This window comes from Bactrocera dorsalis, chromosome 5 (assembly GCF_023373825.1).
Source record: "Bactrocera dorsalis isolate Fly_Bdor chromosome 5, ASM2337382v1, whole genome shotgun sequence".
NCBI classification, from domain to species: Eukaryota; Metazoa; Arthropoda; class Insecta; order Diptera; family Tephritidae; genus Bactrocera; species Bactrocera dorsalis.
Window position 1 is genome coordinate 12537614 of NC_064307.1, and position 18401 is coordinate 12556014.

The following is an 18401-nucleotide window of genomic DNA, read 5'->3' on the forward strand; positions in this document are numbered from 1 at the left end:
AAAACTTCGAAATATTGTGGATAAATAAATGAGCTCATTAAAGTACATAATGGTGGGTGGAGATCGTAATGTTGCTAATTACTTCATTCGGCTTTTACAAGTATACATACGAGTACATGTATAGTATCTGTGAATCATAGGATTACAGTGTTCACATGATTTGTATGGAGATATATGCTTAGTATTACTTTGATGGTTAAATTTTAGGTTAATATGTAAGAACTTCTGATAAATTAAATGGTACGACTTTTTTAATATTTATTTGGAAACATCAGAATAATATGAATGTGGAAATTATCGATCTTTTCGATGTTCACGAGATGCAAAAAGTGTGAGTCCAGCTGTATGTTGCAGAGAGAAATCAGGACGAGCATAATCCCATTATAATTGGATCAGAAGTGAGCTTTTGCAGATCTGAGGTCTTATGTGAATGAACATAGTAAATATAGCAAGGATTTCCTACGATTCTCCCAGCATACATGAAAGGGAGTGACGTTGTTGTGCGGAGAAATCTAGAAAGCTTAATTTAATCTTATCAATGGTCTCAATCTTGTTCTGAACTAATCATTCTTTCAAAAGCGTTCAATAGATCAAATAACAGTCTTACTTCATAGCATCTCTGAAAGAATCATTAACTTTCAGAACAATCAACAATAGGAAATGTTTTCCTGTGATCTTATTATAAAAATTAGTTCCATCGTCACATACTTTCTAATAATGACAAACGAAAGTACACTGTCCTCATCTTCGCCACCTGCACACTAATTCTGCTTTACTGAGTCTCTTTACTCTCGTGTAGCCTTTTCAAATCTTTATTGAGTCTCTTTACTCTCGTGCAGTCTTTTCAACTTTTATTTCGACAGTATTTTGATGTGTATATGCTGTATGAGCGTGTGTGTCTCCCATTTGTTCCGACAAATTTTATTTCGTTTACTATTATTCTTCATTTCTGTAATGAAAACTCATTCGTATCGACTGCTTGCTGCCGTCTATCATTAGGTCTGACATTTTCTACAAGTTTCTTTTCGGGTCGTTGCATCGTTATTACCAGTCTACTCTTCGCTTTCGCCATCTATCAATTCTATTCGGCCAGCATTGTGGGTACACTATTGATGGAGAAGCCGAAAACGATACGTACATTGCGTGATTTAATACACAGCTCATTGGCAGTCGGTGTGGAGGATATAGCATATAATCGTGACTACTTTTTGGTAAGTGGTTGGAAGTATTGATTATGATATTTGGGGTGGGTTAAATTTTATATAATAGTTTAGAGCAATATTTATTGCCAAGAACGAAGTATCTATTTAGTTTATCAATTAGTTCGTATTACTCAGAAAAAGACGTCGGAGATCTTATAAAATAAAATATAAATGATCAGCAGAATGAAATGAGTCGATTTGTACAGGTTCGCCTGCCCAGCCAGCGGTCTGTATATATATTACCTAGTCGCTCAGTTTTTGGGTTATCGATCTGAAATTTCGGACACGTCCTTTTCTCTCTACGAGGCTACTTATTTGGCCGAATCGCTGATATCGGACCACTATATCATATAGCTGCCATACATACTGAACGATTGGAGTCAAGTCCTTATATGAAGATCTTTTGTATTTAACGAGATATATTCACGAAATTTAGCGCAGACTATTTTCTAAGCCAACCCTACAATATATGAAGGAAGTTTTCAGATCGAACCACTATATCATATTGGTGCCATACAAACTGCACGATCGGAATCTAGTCTTTGTATGGAAACTTTGTTATTTGTGAAGCTATTTCAGCTTCGGTGCCACCGAAGTTTATGTTTTTTCTTGCATTATTTTAATTTTGCACTTTTTTTGATAAAAAAATAAATTTTTCTTTCCTTCCTCAGCGCACTAAGGACCCTATCGCCATCGAGTTATATGCCAAGAAAGTAACTAGCGTGCCGACGGATAGTGAAACGCCCTCCGAAACGACAGCTGACAATGCCACCGCCTTAGCCACGCTCCAACCGAATGTTGAGCTCACCGAAGCGGAGAAGGCCAAGGCATACAGAGACATCCTACACAGCCATGAGACCGGTGCGCATGCTAAGACAAACGAGGCGTCCAACTGGTATGATCCGGCGTATGGTGTCAAACGGATACGCAGAGGCAGTGAGTATGCTAGAGCATCATTCTTTTAATTGATGACCAACACGGTTGCACTGAGCATTACTTACTATGCAGTGCCTACAATTTTCAGCAATTAAATGCGCATAATTTTCAGCATTCTAACTATTCAGCACACATGAGCGGCTAAGTAACCACAGCACTTGGCTTTTATATTTTATATATTCATGCTACATGCTACGCTACTTTCTTTGTTGCAAGTGTACCTACGCATATGCTATACATACATACCTTCGGTGTATGCTCTCGCTTGTGTGGGCTATCTATTTACGCTTCGGAATTTAGCTGGCGGCCATTTAAACTACAATTACTTGGAAAACCAACCGAACTGACAGAAAAGCGAGTGAGCTGTTTTGAGATGAGCAGCATTAGTTGTGTTGCTGTTTTTGTAGTTGTTACTCTTGTCGACCGTGTTGTAACCGAAACGGGAAACCGGAGACCACAAACCGAAAAATTCAAGAATAATTTCTAACGCTTTTCTGCTTTCTCCACACGCCCTGCTTTCGCCCTACTTATTCATATACGCATTTGTGCTATTGTTGTTGTTGGATTTTGAGCGCTTACATGATCTTTTGTGCTGGCAACGCACACCCACACAATGCGCTCATGTTACAAATGTGTATGTATGAGTTGCCTACATCTTCGCTTGATTCACACTTACGCACTTGTGTGTGTGCGTGTTTGTGGGTGCGCTCGCTTAAGCGTGTGTGCGTATGCTTGCTTCGGTTGGACCATAGCTTTGCGGTTTTGTATTTCCATGCCTTGCAGTTATACTGCAGCTACTAGATACCCAATTTTCGTTGCGGTTGGCAAGAGGTGAGGGGGCAGGTTCTAAAGATGAATTAGCCTTGTTTTACTGTGTTTTTTTTTATTTGAAGGGAGAGAATTTTCAGCTTACAATTGCGTGAAAAGTTCCACTTCTCTTTGAGAAAAAGTCATGTAGATCACACTTATGAGTTATTTCCCGTGTTCTTACATTCTGATCGCTAACTTCTGGTCCAATTTTTTAAATACTTTAGGTTCAATTCAAAGGTTTTAGCTCATCTCGAAAGGTTATGCTGTGTGTTTGGTGCGATTGCAAAAAAAAAAACATACACTATGAGCTGCTCGAGCCTGGTTGAATGATTGATTCTATATTTTACTGTCAACTGTTTACTGCTGAGATTGAAGCATGTAATGGAAAAAAGTGGCTATAACTGATCAATAGAGAGGGCTTCGTCTTACATCAGGACAACGCTAGCCCACACACATCTTTGCTGACTCGACAAAAACTGGGAGAGCTTGGCTGAGAAGTTTTGATGCATCCACGAAGTAGCCTTTTGCACCATCGGACTACCATTTGTTTCGGTCAATGCAGAACTCACTTAATGTAGTAAAGTTGGCTTCAAGAGATATTTACTTGATGGAATAATGTCTTTCAAAAAGTGGTCGACCAAAATGTTACATATTTGGTTCATTAAACTTCATTATAAATGTAAAAACAAATTTGATGTTTGATTAAAAGTACGAAAAGATTTTTTCCACTACCCAATATAAACTATTGTCTGCTTTTTTCAAAGATCTAAAGTTGATGACAGGACGGAAAGAGAATTGGTCTTCCTTGCGTGGTTCGAAACAATTTAGAGTTCGCAGAAACCCCCTTGGAAGGAAGAAATCTATGTCAAAGGAAATGTTTGTATCGATCTGATCAATGTCAAGACCTAGTAGAGATGTTCTGCGCATAAAAGCCTACCGTCGGTCATCTGGTCATCTTCTAATAATAATTTATCAGTGGCACTCTGTAAACCGCCATGAAAGTTTCATTTCAACAGATGAAAGCATTTTCACTGCTGAAGAACTTTTTAATAGACAAAACGCCAATATCTACCAAAAAAATTCCAAAAACGCAAAAAGTGTTATTTCAAAGGTTGAAAGTAAACACCATCCACCTGTCAATGGTTTGGTGGGAGTCCCCTGTAAATGCGTTACACCTCTTCACTTCTATGAAATGAGGAATAAGTGTATCAGCAGGATGTTTTGGAAGGAATGATAAAGCAGTCAAGCAAAACTCTCTTCGATGGAGAGCATTGAATTTTCCAGTTCCAACACACAATGCAAGACACACAGCAGTGAAGTACAAATAATATTCCTGGTTGCATTGGTGTACAGTTTGTGATCAGAGTTGAAGAACATGGCCTGCCGAACACTCCATAGAAATTTGGAGTCTCAAAAAAATGTTGGTTCGAGCAGCGCTAAATCAATATCAATATTAGAATAGTGACAGATCCTGATATACTATAATATTTTGCAATATTTGCTGACCTTATCAGTAGAGGAGCGCTATTTTGTTCCCTTGAGATTCCAATTAATTTATTTTAAACCATTCTGGTAACTCTGTCGAGCGTACTCCCCTCTATTGCCTTACATACTACTCTCAAGATAATTAAATTAAACTTACATACGCACCAGCATAAATACGCCTGTTACCATACCGACATTTTGTGCACACACGCACTTGAATACAAATAAAAATATGTGAACACATTTGTAAATATGTATATATTACACGCTTGCAGGATTATTTGAATGCAACGCAAGTGCTCATTGGCTTTATGCAGGGCAAAAGAAGAGCAGCACAGCAAGTATCTAAGTAGCTGCTAGCTTGCCTGCAGCAACGTTTTTTATATTTTCTATTTTCACTAAGCTTCTATTTCGGAATGCCAAGGGGAATTTATCGTACTATACATACTTGTACATATATACAAATTTTGGCTTAATTTTTCCGCATGCTAATTCGGTTTTCTGCTATGAGCCAAGGCATGCTGCAAGTGCTATTTGCTGTATATCTGTGTAGATGTGTGTACATAAGTATATCTGTATGTATGTGTACATATGTACATCTGTGTGTACGTGTGTCTATTTGGTTGCGTTGAAGTAGCAGCGAGTAAGTGCAGTAAGCTTGCGATGGTACTTTTCTATTAGTTATCTGCTGTGAACATGAAGCAGTCGTAGACGCAGGTACTTATATATTCATATATATGTATGTGTGTATGTTTGCAGTTCCTAGAATTAGCACATTTGCACTCTTGTCTATATATATATATATGTGCTCATTTGTTATATTTGGTTCATTGAAACCGCATACTTGCACCACAATGCAAATGTATTAGAATCCAAATTTGGTTTACCCTTGGGTTACCGCTATTCTTTGTGCTTTTTACACCCAGCATGCTGTTAGAGAGTACCTAGATACTGACTAATTCTTATAATAAGAATAAGCAAATATATGCATATTATCGGGAAATAAATAGAACTGTCTGAAGCACTCAATACTCACTAGTTTATTTTATTGTTGGCCTGAATGTCCATTTGCTTAATTTCGAAGGGACGATCAGACCGCTTTCGATAACACTTCGTGTTTTATAGATATAGCTCTGAAATTTTGCACACATCCCTTTCTCTTCAATAGGTCACTCATTTGTCAGAATCGCTGATATTGGAGCACTATAGCATATAGCTGCCATACAAATTAGAGATCAATATCTAGTTTTTGTAAAGAAAACTTTTTTGTTTTATGAGATATCATAACGAAATTCTACTAGGATTATTATCTAAAGCAAAGTTGATATCTCAGAAGAAATTGTTTAGATCGGACGACTATAGCATGTAGCTACCATACAAACCAACCTATCAAAATGAAGTCCTTGTATGGAAATTTTTTTTATTTCACAAGATATCTTCACGAAATTCAATATTTATTATTGCTCAAACTAATGCTATATGCTCTGCACAGACTATTCAGATCGAACACAGAACAAATAAAGCTGCCATACAAACTGCCTTTATAGTGAGTACTCTTAAACATACGCTGGGTATAACATAATTTAGCATATATTTACATTTCTCTAATGATTATATTAATTTTTCTTTGCTGTTTTTTATGATATATAAAAAGCTACCAACAAATTTGGGTTTAAATGCAAAACGAGCATAATAAAAACGAAAGTTTGCTTACTTGCATGCAGCCAGTTTCAGTATGTACATTGTATATATACATACAAGCATCTGTATGTATGCTATGTTATTGCAAGTGAAATGTGAGGCGTGCAAAAGAGAATGAATCTAATATTCCTTTGTAATTATTGTAACACACACCAGGCATTGCGGTTTGCTAGATAATTGCTAAAGTAAATATGCAAAGCACACATACAAGCACACCCACCAACACATACTCAACACACACTTACCCAAGCATACATATCATGTTGCTTTAGGTTTTTAAATATAACACGCACATACACTCTGCTCTTTACTTACACTCCCATACTTTGCATGCACACGTTACTCATACGCCCTGTTGCGCTGCATTGCTCCGTGGCCGCAAGGGACGTGTGCATTTCGAAGTGCTATTATTAAGGTTTATTATTATTTTAGTCAAATTAGCAAGCCTTTTGCACACCAAATTCATAGCAAGTGTTTTTTCTCTGCACTCCCTTCCCTCAAATTCTCTGCTTTTCGCTGCTATTTTGTTTGTCAGTTTTGATTTCATTTCATTTGAACGGCATATTTATTTTAAATATTTATTTATATGCGTCGCTTTTTTCCCAAATTTTTATCAAATTAATATTCGTGTTTTTTCTGCATTCTTGTTTTTTTAGAATTCGCTTTTCATGTTGATGTGGCAACGGCGTATAAAATCATCGCCGACACATTTAGCGAGAAGGAAATTTGCGACCTAACGGAAATACAATTGTTTCCGCCGCAAAAAATGGTCAGCATCGTGCAGAAGGGTTCACCATTGCGCAAAGTTATTACGTATGGGTAAGTGTGGGTTTTTCTAAATACATGTGTATATAAGCATGGATTTATGTTCGAATGACTCTGCGTGGCTGTTGTCTGAGTAATATTATTTTTCATATAATTTTAGAGCTGATTTTTTTAATTATTGCTGTTAGTTATGTGTTACAATTATTTATTGAGGCTGACAGAATTCATCGTTCAGTTCCATTGGTATCAAACTACCGAATGTTTAAGACTCCTTGGGAGAAAATTATGTTTTCTGAATATAAATATTGGATAGCCGAAAAAGTGTTTTCGTATTTTGTCAATAGATGCCATTGCAGTCGTATATCTCCAGTGCTATCAATAACATTATGTCATACCATATATTGAAAAGGTGAGACTTTAGGCTTTCTTTAAACTGAAAAAAAAAATGTAATTCGTTTAAGTGGAAAAAAAGTTACTGCTGTTCAAAAATGAGTAGGAATAAAGAAGAAATTCACTGTATTTAGAAATTTTTGTATAAAAAAAGAAAAGAATGCCACGGAAGCCACCAATGAAATTTTTGATGCTTACGGAGACAATGCTGTATCAGTTCGTGTAGCGCAACAATGGTTCGCTCACTTCCGTTCTAGAAATTTCGTTGTGAAAAATGAACCTCGCTCTGGTCGACCGATCGTTGAAAAAGTCAATTAAATCATGAAAAACATTGACCAGGACCGTCACATAAGCAGCCATTACATCGCTAAGAAACTTAAGATTCATCATCAAACGGCCTTGAACCATTTTAAAAAAAGGTTTTCTTCAAAAAGAAGCTCGGACTGGGTACCACATGAATTGTCTGTGAAAACTTTAATGGACCATATTAACAGCTACGATTCTTTGCTGGAACGAAATGAAATCGAATCATTTCTGAAGCAAATTGTAACAGGAGACGAAAAGTGGATTAAATGCGATAATAATGTGTGAAAAAGATCATTGTCCAAGCGTGATGAAGCTCAACAAATGGTTACACAGCCAGGATTACCGCCTCGAAAGATTATGCTGAGTGTTTGGTCGGATTGGAAAGAATTATCCACTATGAGCTGCTGCAGCCTGGTCGAACGATTGATTCCACATTTTAACTTCAACAAAACTTGCAAAAAGATTTATTAAATTTCATTACAAATATAAAAAAATATAAGTTGATTTTTGATTAGAAATACTAAACGACTTTTTCGACTACGCTATATACCAACCCCAGAGTGCCAAAAAGTTAGAATACCGATGTGTAAAGAACGTCTTATATATATTATTATATTCTACGCTAAATTTGCTGAAGATATCTTATCAAATACAGAAGTTTTCCATTTACGATATTTATTTTATTCGTACTAATTAGCCATATGCTAATTGTCCGATATCGGCGGTCCCGCGAGTGTACAACTTTTTGGGAAGTATGTAAAGGATATGTGAAAAATGTATCAAGAACTGAGGGAACATGGCTAAGTCGACTCAGCTGGTCATGCTGATCTTTTTTATACAGACATTATAGGGTGTACGATAGAGAGAATGAGAAATGGAGTATCGCGAGCAAACTCTGTTTAGGGTATATAAAATGAAATAGCTTGAAAAGCATTATAAAGTCTTGGTTCTTGATGAAGGAATGCTTACTAATACTTCTGATAGGTTTGTAAGAAAAGCAAGGCATCAGTGATCGCAAGCTTTATCTTTTTTATCCCAGCTGCCCAATGTCTCATAAGTTGGAGCATTAAGAGTTGTAGAAGCATTTCATGAGCTTAAGGGTAGCTGTATGACGCTTACAATAACATCCCTTTTTGCTTAAAGGTGGAAGCTTTTGGGCCTATTCACCATCAACACTACCCCAAAATAACTTTTTGGTATGATCTGTTTTGCTAGTGATCCATGACCTGATCTGTTCCTCTAGGGTCCATTTATTCAAACAATTCAGTTGAATGGTCTAGGTCAGGTTAGGGAATTGTGTTCTTACCTGAGCACGAAAGGTCCAACTCGTCTGACTTTTGGTTCCTTCTATTACGATATGATTGTGTGCCCAGTCTAGTTGTTGGTTATCTGCATATCATAATACAGTTAGACTTAGTATTGGCGCTTCGTATAGTCTTAATTTCTATTTGGCTGTCAACTAGAAAGTTTATGGACTTGCTTCTGTTATACTAATAATTTCGGTATGAAAAATTTAACTGAAGTCAGTTAGTTTGAAGTTACTTTCTGGGATCGTTTTACTATAGAAATACCCCACTATTCTCCAATTTCATCCTTTGATCGGTCGAGTACACAAAGAGTCGTTTATCAGTAGCCATAGTGATGGCTCAGGTTTGAATACTATTTTGACTCGATTTCGCTTCTTCGAATACCAATCTAATCACTTCGAGTTTTTATCGAAGATTTAGGGCCTAAAACATTTATTTTCTAAAGTTCTTTGTTCTAAGAAGTTTTGAACAGAAGTATGTATAACTGTATGTATATTACTACTATTTTCACATAAATATTGCTTGAATATGCTTTTAATATCCCTCCTCAAATCAATTCAAATTTATTCTCATAAAACGAACCTCTTTGTGAAGCACTTTTCTTATCAACTCCCTGAAGTATGCTACATTTTTATACATACTTTTATTCTACTGCAAGTTGTTGGACATTGAATTTACATAGCTTAAGTTTTCCCCGAACAGCACATATTTGCTCGCTTCACCAGCTTCCTTTAACATTTCTTTTTTGCCATCTCCTTTTACCATCTAACTGTAGACATTTTTCTGCAGCAAGAAAGTACACACTCCTGCGTTGTAATATCCAAAGAAACAATAAAATTGAGTTAAAAGTTAAAAGTGCTGCGGTCATGGCACATCCTTTCAAAAGCAAAATACACACACAAATACACATGCACAACACGCACTTGCAAGCAGTTTGTCTCTTTCAAAAGTATTTGCTGTCAGACCACTGATAGCAATAAACAGCACACCGATGACTGCAAGCCATGCACCAAATATGCAACTTGTTGTGACGCATAAAGCAACAACAACACCACCAACAAGCACAGCAACAACAGCAGAATAATTGCGAAAATTATGAGGAGACAATATTGTGTGTGTTGGCAACACTGTGTGCTGCTTTGAAATATGTCCGCCAAGCCAAGGGAGGTGCAGTGTGCAATAAATAAAAAAAATTTGCTGAACTTTGCAGAAAGTAAAGAGAAATGGTCAGCAGGTAAACGCAAAATACTCGGTGGCATTTGTTTTGAGTGTGTGTGTGTGTATAAAATGGTATGAGTATGTGTATAAAATGGTGTGAGTGTGTGGCAGTTGTGGAGAGTGTGGTTGCAAGTCTACGCAGCTACTAAGTGCTGCATTTCCTAATGTATGCATATGTATTTATTTATTCGCATTTTATGCAGCAGCCCAGTCATATCTGCGTGGCATACTTCTAGGGGCTTAGAACTCATGATAGCGATGTCAAGTCACAGCAAAGCGCTGGAAGACTAAATTTTGTGTTTGAATTTTAGGGGCTTGAGGCAGTCACACATTTTATAAATAAGCACAATTCTGAAAATAATTTCACCTTTTTTTGAAATATGTATAGCTTACTCTTTCATCTAACTCTCCATGTTTATCTTTTCTCAATAAAATTATTTCTTTCTCGTAGCAGTTAAGTATGTCAGTGCCTCCAAGCTAACCCCAAACTGATTGCTGCACAATCTATCTTATTGCAATACCAATTTTGAGTGCTTGGTTATCAAAATTCAAGTTTTAGTTTCCGAAACTCAGGTCAAAAATATTTTCCTTTACTTCTCTAAGCAGTCAAGTGTTTATTACCGGTTAAAATCTCTCATATATCCTGCCACAAATCCTCAGAAATTTGTTTGTAATTTCTAACACTAGAAAATTTAGGGAACAACTGCCGGTTTGTGTGTGTGCGTGCGATAAGATTTATTACCTTTGCTCATTGAAAAACTGGATAATTGTTCTGGGATACATGCTCATGTGTTAGTTATACGTGATGTTATAGTATTATGTATGCTTGGGTGCTTGTGGATTTGTATGAAAGCAGTTTTATGGAAGACATGTCATGTTCCTGACAAGGGAATGCAAGAGAATTAATACCTTGTGAGGATGGAATATGAGGAGCATTTTAATAAACATACACATAAATATGTGTACGGTAAATTTGTTCATACATATGTACATATGAATGCGGTCCGATATACATATGTATTATGTAGTCTAAAGTACGTTTTTACATAGACATAAGGCAATAGAAATATGAATAATAAATATTTAAGTTAAGTTAAGTTAAGTCAAGTCAAATCAAACTAAGTTAAGTAGAGTTAAGTTAAGTTAGGTTAAGTTAAGTTAAGTTAAGTTAAGTCAAATCAAACTACGTTAAGTAGAGTTAAGTTAAGTTAGGTTAAGTTTATTTAAGTTAAGTTAAGTTAAGTTAAGTTAAGTTAAGTCAAGTCAAATCAAACTAAGTTAAGTAGAGTTAAGTTATGTTATGTTAAGTTAAGTTTAGTTAAGATAAGTTAAGTTAATTTAAGTTAAGATAAGTTAAGTTAAGTTAAAAAAAAAATATTTACTTTGTTTGTAAAATGTTTGTTTGAATAGATTTTTGAGGTGGATTGGCATACAATGTATTACTGTGATCATATTTTCTATTTTCTTAAAGTACATTCAGAATTTAAAATGGAACTTTATGTGTTTAAAAGAATTTTGAAAAGGGTTACCACTTAGTAAAAACGTGTTTGAAGATACCCAATTATGATAGACATACGTATATAGTGTGTACAAATGTATGTACATATATTGGTGGAAAAAGAGAAAAGAGTTTAAGTTAATTTACGTTAAGTTAAAGTTCCGTTTAACGACTTAAGTTAAGTTACGATAAGTTAAGTTTAAGTTACCCTAAGTTAAATTTAAATTACGCTAAGTTAAGTTACGTTAAGTTTAAGTTAAATTACTTTACGATTAAGTTAAGTTTCGGTCAAGTTTAAGTTGCCCTAAGTTAAGTTTAAATTACGTTAAGTTTAAGTTACGACTAAGTTAAGCTAAGTTGTCTTGCGTTAAGTTTAAATTAAGTTTAAGTTAAGTTTAAGCTAGGTTACGTTTAATTTTAAGTTAAGTGTAAGTTTATTTTAAATTAAGTGCAAGTTGAGTGTAAGTTAAGTTTAAGTTCACTTAAGTGGAAATTGTTTTAACTTAAGTATAAGTTGTATAAGTTAAGTATATACATGTGAAGTACTATATTTTTTTTTGCCATAACAATTGTAAGTTCTCAATTGAAAGCATTTCTTCTTCAAAACTAGAAAACCGACTTTAGTTCCCAATCTGGCTATATTTAGTATACATACATACAAAATAGTCATATGCCCACATACTTAAACGCTTGAGTAAAGAACCTACAGCCACAATATATTCATAAGCAGTTGCCACATTTGGCAGCAGTCCGAAGTGAAATTAGTATGAGGAGCAAGCTATATCATACCTGCCTGTGAATTCCCCAAAGAAATATGAATCTGAATGAAAATTAATGCAAGTTTGATTGTCGTAAGCACATGCAATACACAACACACGCACACCACTCAGTTCGGCGTTAGAAATGCGAGCAGCTGTGCAACATGATGTTTGAAATTTAGGTGAGCACATATGCGCCACTTGGGCTGATTGTAGTGGGAGTTGCGTGTCGAAAAGTGAGAAAAAATCGTATAACTTTGTGTGGACTGAAAAAGTTTATTGCAATATGTTTAATAAAAATTTGTTATTAAAATTGAATTTATAATATTAAAAAAAAAAAATTTTTTTCAAGTTTGCGGCGTGTTACCGAATCGGGTCTAATGGATTACCAGCGCAAAGTTTGGCACTCACCGAAACCGCGCTGTGTTAAACAAATACATACGGACGATTTGAGGGTGAGTGAAAGGGGAGAGGTGATAAATAAATCAAGTTGAATAAATAGAAAGTTGGCGCAGGCAAGTATTTGACAAATTGCAAAGAAATTATAAAAGAAAATGTAGAAAAGGTGGCATATGGATTATACTAAGATATGACGATATTTATTATATATCGGACTTCGTACCATGAGAAATTTCTCCTTCAAGCCACCTTAGTCCCTTATCGGATTCCAGGCATGGAGTTTGCCTTCGGTTAACTTCGTTCACTTGACAGAAAAACTTTAGAGGTAACGTTTGTTAGCGCGTTTTCACCAATACTCAGAGTATCAGAGAAGATCGACTTCATTTCTTTCGGGACAGTAGTCAAGCAGATCCTCTTACTGTTCTTAGTGGCTGAAAATTTGGTCCACTTAAGGAATGAATTCTTTCCCAGAATAAAGATATCTGGAATTATTGCATATATGGTGCTAAACTTCTGTATGTGACACCCTGTATACGTCTAAATTGAAATTGATACTTTTCACTAAAAGAGTACAAAAAATCGATTTAGGTTACTCTATGCACACCGTCCAAGTAGGGACATATTTGAATATAAGCGCAAAATTATGCCACTAAATATTTTCCATACTTCCTACTCATAATATCTCTACTCCTTTTACTTTTTTCATATGCGCGCACACGAACATACACACACAAACATGGGCAGGTCGACTTGCAAACCTTCGCATCAGCACTTTTGGTTCTTATCTTCGGCTGTGCAGTTAGTTTACTGGCACTCAGCATCGAGATTATACAACATAAATTATGGCAACGCTACCGAGCACTAGAGGAGGACGACGACGACGTCGACGACGAAGAGACTGTGGAGCAAAATTGAGGCTGCAGAGTTGTGGCCACTGCTAGCTGCCAGCCTGTAGCCTGTCTGCCCTGACAACAGTGACAACCCACACGAGTGATACTTTGCGGCGCCGCACACGCTCTAAGTACACTACCTGAGCCAATGACACTTAAACGAGATACTAAACGCCAGCACACGGCTCACACGGCGTAGGAAGACACAGCTAAACACTTTCACACCACACACATTTGCATAGCGCACAACTGGCGCTCGCTCGACTGTGTATGCGTGTGTTGTGTGCAACATTATCTGAGCGACGGTCGGTGTTGCTGCTGCAACATGTCAGTGGTGTAGGTTGTCACGTTGCTGTGGCCATATTAACCACACACACACACACACCTGTATGCACTCGTACTTGGTTCTAAACGGCTGCCTCGTCAGCTGATGCACACATACATACACACACCTTCATGTTAGTTAATGCATTTAAACCGTTGCCGTCACCGACACCGGCACTGCTGCTGACACTAATGCATGCACCGGCTTTGGCAGCTACACCGGTAGCACCGGCGCCGACACTGACTGAGTTACCGTCACGGCCGCTGACATTGACGTGTTGGACACTGAGACAATATGGTTAATTGCATATTTTTAGCTGCACAAAATGTTAGTGCCGAACAGCAGCTAACGGTAATTCAATCTGCTTGGCGTATTAAATTTTCTAGCTCTTATTAAGCCGACTCATATTTTGAGCGGAGAATGAATAAATTTGTCACTTGTGCTTAGTACTGAAAAGAATTTGCATTTAATTTTTGACTTGCTAGAAGCCGAGTTATCTGAAGGAAGGTAAGGTATGGTAAAATACATATCAACATATTTAGTAATGCCACTATACGCGTGAATAACGTGATCAACTACACTTAATTGTTTTATGTAGATAAGCCTTAAGTTGAATTAATGTTATTTAATAAAGAAATAATATATTTTTTTGAATTATTTGAATTCGTTAGCTTATATGGTAGCTGCATGCCTTAGCCATCTGCTAATCTGAAAAATTTGTACCAAGATTTAACGTTGTTTTCGATATTAACTGGTCAATTGAAAAGTCCACGGCGTGACACTTACATTAGTTTGTGAATTATAACGGGTGATCCAAGTAGAGATATGTTTTTCGACATCATTTTTTGACAGATCACGCATTAGTCAAGCTGTCATATTATTTATGTTCGGTATTGTTTGGCATTTCATCATGGAAAGACTTTCCCTTGAACAGCGTTTAAAATCATATAACTTTGTTACGAAATTGTTCTTCTTCGTTTTGTAAATATTGTATTTCCCGTGCTTCGCTCAACTTATGGTTAACATAATCGCCTTACTGAGTGTACTATTCGCAACACCATAACCCATCTTGAGATCCGGCATTCATTTTTGGATAATATTCGACTGAATAGACTACGTTGAGCACGCAGTGAAAAAAATATAGCAGCTGAGCTATACTGAGAGTGTACACGAAGTCGATTCGACACCGTTTTCATCAGCTCGGACCGACAGATGGAGCGACTGGGCACATTTTACAACGAGATCTTAAATTTAAAGCGTACAACTTGAGCAAGAACTGAAGCCGCTCGACCTTTCCAAGCGAAATCGCTTCGCTCTATGGACTCTTGAAAAGTTCCAAGAAGATTCGACGTGTTTGAGCCAAATTTTGTTTAGCGTTTCTGACTCAATGGGTATGTGATCGAGCAAAATGGCCGCATTTGGGTCGATGAGGAACCTGTAGATATTAAGTTTGGTGTGGTTTGTGCGGCAGTGCAATCATCGGTCGATATTTTTTCAAAAATGATGCCGTTGTCGTTTTTGGTGGCTATTTGATGCCTGAAAATCGAAATAAAGCATAACTATTTTTTTTTGTTCTTTGCTAATTGTGGTCCAGACTTATCATAATTCATCCATATTCTTGCCAAACTTCCGTACTTAGTATGAGAGGTCTTATGTCCTACTTGTACAAGTATTTTTTCTATGAAAATCTTCAAAATCTGCATGAGTTTTCTTAATGAAATTAAGGGAGAAACGTGATCACATTCGGATTTACTGCTAAAGTTGTTCCTGTCACTACAGATTAATCTTGAGACATTGGCCCACAAAGAGATTCTTCTCTTTATTTCGATCTTGTGCTAGTCTCTCGATTTTGTTCCAACTTTTTTGGCCCTTAGATAGTTCGTAGTCCAAATTTCTTCTCTAGGTTAGAGCAGTTTGGCCTTTCTGTTAGCTGCCTTCTGGATTCAATTCGATAGCGTTCCGGATAATTGTGTCTGAATCTCGTCTCAAAACACGCCTAATTTCTTTTGAGAATTTCGTTTCATCGGAGTGTTTGGCTTGTGCCTGACTATAGGTTCGTAATAGGAAGTATGTAGGACTTGGAAAGACGGCCAATATGTTTGTAAAAACGTACAGCTTTTGGATGTCAGATGCTCCGTATTACATGTTTCGCAGCTATATAGAAGTGTGAACAAGAGTCGAAACCAGAAGTGGATAAGTAGGCTGACAACCTGTCAATGTTAAGCCCATCTCATCGACGAAATTACAATTAAGAAGGTTGGATTATCCTACAACATATATAATACTTCTATTCTTTATTTTAGGTTAAAATTGATTGCAGGAGGTCCAGCTCTCATGTATACTGCACATTTTGATAATTTTCGATCCTTTGATTGACTTTATGACGTATAAATCAGTCAATGTCTGGGCTATATGAATTGTAAGATACTATCTTTGGTGTCTTCAAATGTCTATGGTATACATATTGTTGAATAACATTGATAGATTGTCTAAAATAGACGAATTGCTGAAGGAGTAAGGTACATAACAATATTGTTACGAGTTCAAAAAAGGATGTATGTCGATAGAAGAAGGGTTACTTTTACTTTAGTAAGATCTTATATAACTTATCTTGTATTCTGGAGATGCGACATATCTTGTGAACATTAAGGAATGATTTCGAAACTCAGAGACTAACTAGAAAGGTTATAGTTCCATAGAATATATTGTGGGGCCTAGTGACTAACCACTATGGTTAGTCACACTGGCTTCACTTGGAGCTCCTTTTCAAAAAATGGGAGAGAGAAATAGATAGAGAGAGTTAGAGAGAGGGTAAAAGAGAGAGAAAGACAGACGGCTTTAGAAGAAGTGTGAGAAGAAGAGGAAGAGAGAGGGAGACGAAGATAGTGAATTGTGAATTTCCTTTGCAAACTGTAATATCTTTAAAATGAGGAGAAATAGAGCAATATTACTCAACTTTACCATAAATAAAAATATGTGAGCCAAACTCAGTCAAAATTTTTCTATATAAGTTTGCACAAAATTATGCTCAAAATCGATATTTAACTAAATTGTTAACAGTCGCTCTCCTACTAACATAACAGAAGACCAAATTTATTGGATTTTGGCAAAGTAAAGACTTGAAATTTAATTCTTGAAGAAAAAATTTAATAATATTTTATCATGTGCTGTTCTACATATTATATCGCCAAGGCTTCAAGGCAAATATGCTTTTATATGTCATCATAACATGCAAGCAGAAAATTTGTACTTTGGTGCAAAGAGGATTGCAACATTTGTCTGTATATGTACTTGCACATGCAAAAGGTATAACGGAAAATAAGCAGGTGTTGCCGACATCTGTCGCCTGTGTGTGCGTGTGCGTAAACTTGTTGTGACATAAGTTTAAACATATGTTCGGAGCAACAGCATGGACAAGAGGCTACTGAGGCTACCGAGGCGACCGTATAGAGGTCAACAAGTCCAATTCACTGGGGCATATGCGTATGCAATGTGTTGACAATTTAAAATGTGAATTAAATTTAAATATTTAAAAATGCAATTACCACATACAAATTAACATGTCAGCACATTTGCTCGCCACGGAGCGCTCAAACGAACAGACGAACAGACGAGCAAAATGATGCAAGGAGCAGCCAATATCAACGTGCAAACAAATATAAACATGTGTAAATAGAGACATATAATATGAAATTATTCAGACACAGATGTATACACACACACACACACTGTTGCATGTGTCTGTGTGTGGCTGTGAAGTAAACGAGATGGGAGTTTGTGTTGCTGCAAGCAAATGCCAAGCAGTAAATTGTGTCAACTCCAAATTGATGCGGAACCCATTGTTTTTGGTTGAGTATCGAATAATTCGCGGTGGAATGAACCGATTTGAAGCTTTCACATGAATTTTCTGGATCTAATGCTAGGTAGTGACAGAGGGATTAAACGTTTTGATAGTAATTTTGATTTTTTAAGCTTTTTTGAAATTTCTACCTTTTTGCCAAAAAACAACTTTTAATGGGAAGCCAAATTTTTTTAAAAAATCCATATTTTGATTAGTCCTAAAATCTTTAACTGCATTCATCTATTATAAAATTCCCCTTTTTTGGTTTTTGTATTTGAAATAATTTTACACCGAAATATCTTCCTCACCGTCAGGTAGCTTTTTTCGGAGGTCCTCACGGAATTCAACTGATAGAGGGAAGCTATGCTCAATTGAAAAATAACTGACCTACATTATTTACTTTTGACACTAGTTTACAACTAGTTACAAGGTATGTAGTTCAAGGCTAGTTATTTGTGTTGATAAAGTTCACTTGTGTTTTATACTGAATCAAATACTAAATATGTATTTTGACACCAGTTCACAACTAGTTACAAGGTAAGTAGTTCAAGTCTAGTTATTTTTTCTTTT

At 36.3% G+C, this 18401-nt stretch overlaps 1 protein-coding gene across 1 annotated transcript in view; it reads left to right on the forward strand.

Annotated features, from left to right (window-relative positions):
• LOC105224490 (uncharacterized) overlaps positions 1 to 14435 on the forward strand; it is a 49549-nt gene extending 35114 nt beyond the window's left edge. The window contains exons 9-13 of the mRNA XM_049458481.1: positions 1000 to 1211; positions 1874 to 2138; positions 6791 to 6953; positions 12729 to 12831; positions 13520 to 14435. Coding sequence (XP_049314438.1) covers positions 1000 to 1211; positions 1874 to 2138; positions 6791 to 6953; positions 12729 to 12831; positions 13520 to 13690 — 914 coding nt within the window. The 3' untranslated portion in view covers positions 13691 to 14435. The remainder of the gene's footprint in view (positions 1 to 999; positions 1212 to 1873; positions 2139 to 6790; positions 6954 to 12728; positions 12832 to 13519) is intronic.
• The last annotated feature ends 3966 nt before the right edge of the window (positions 14436 to 18401 follow it).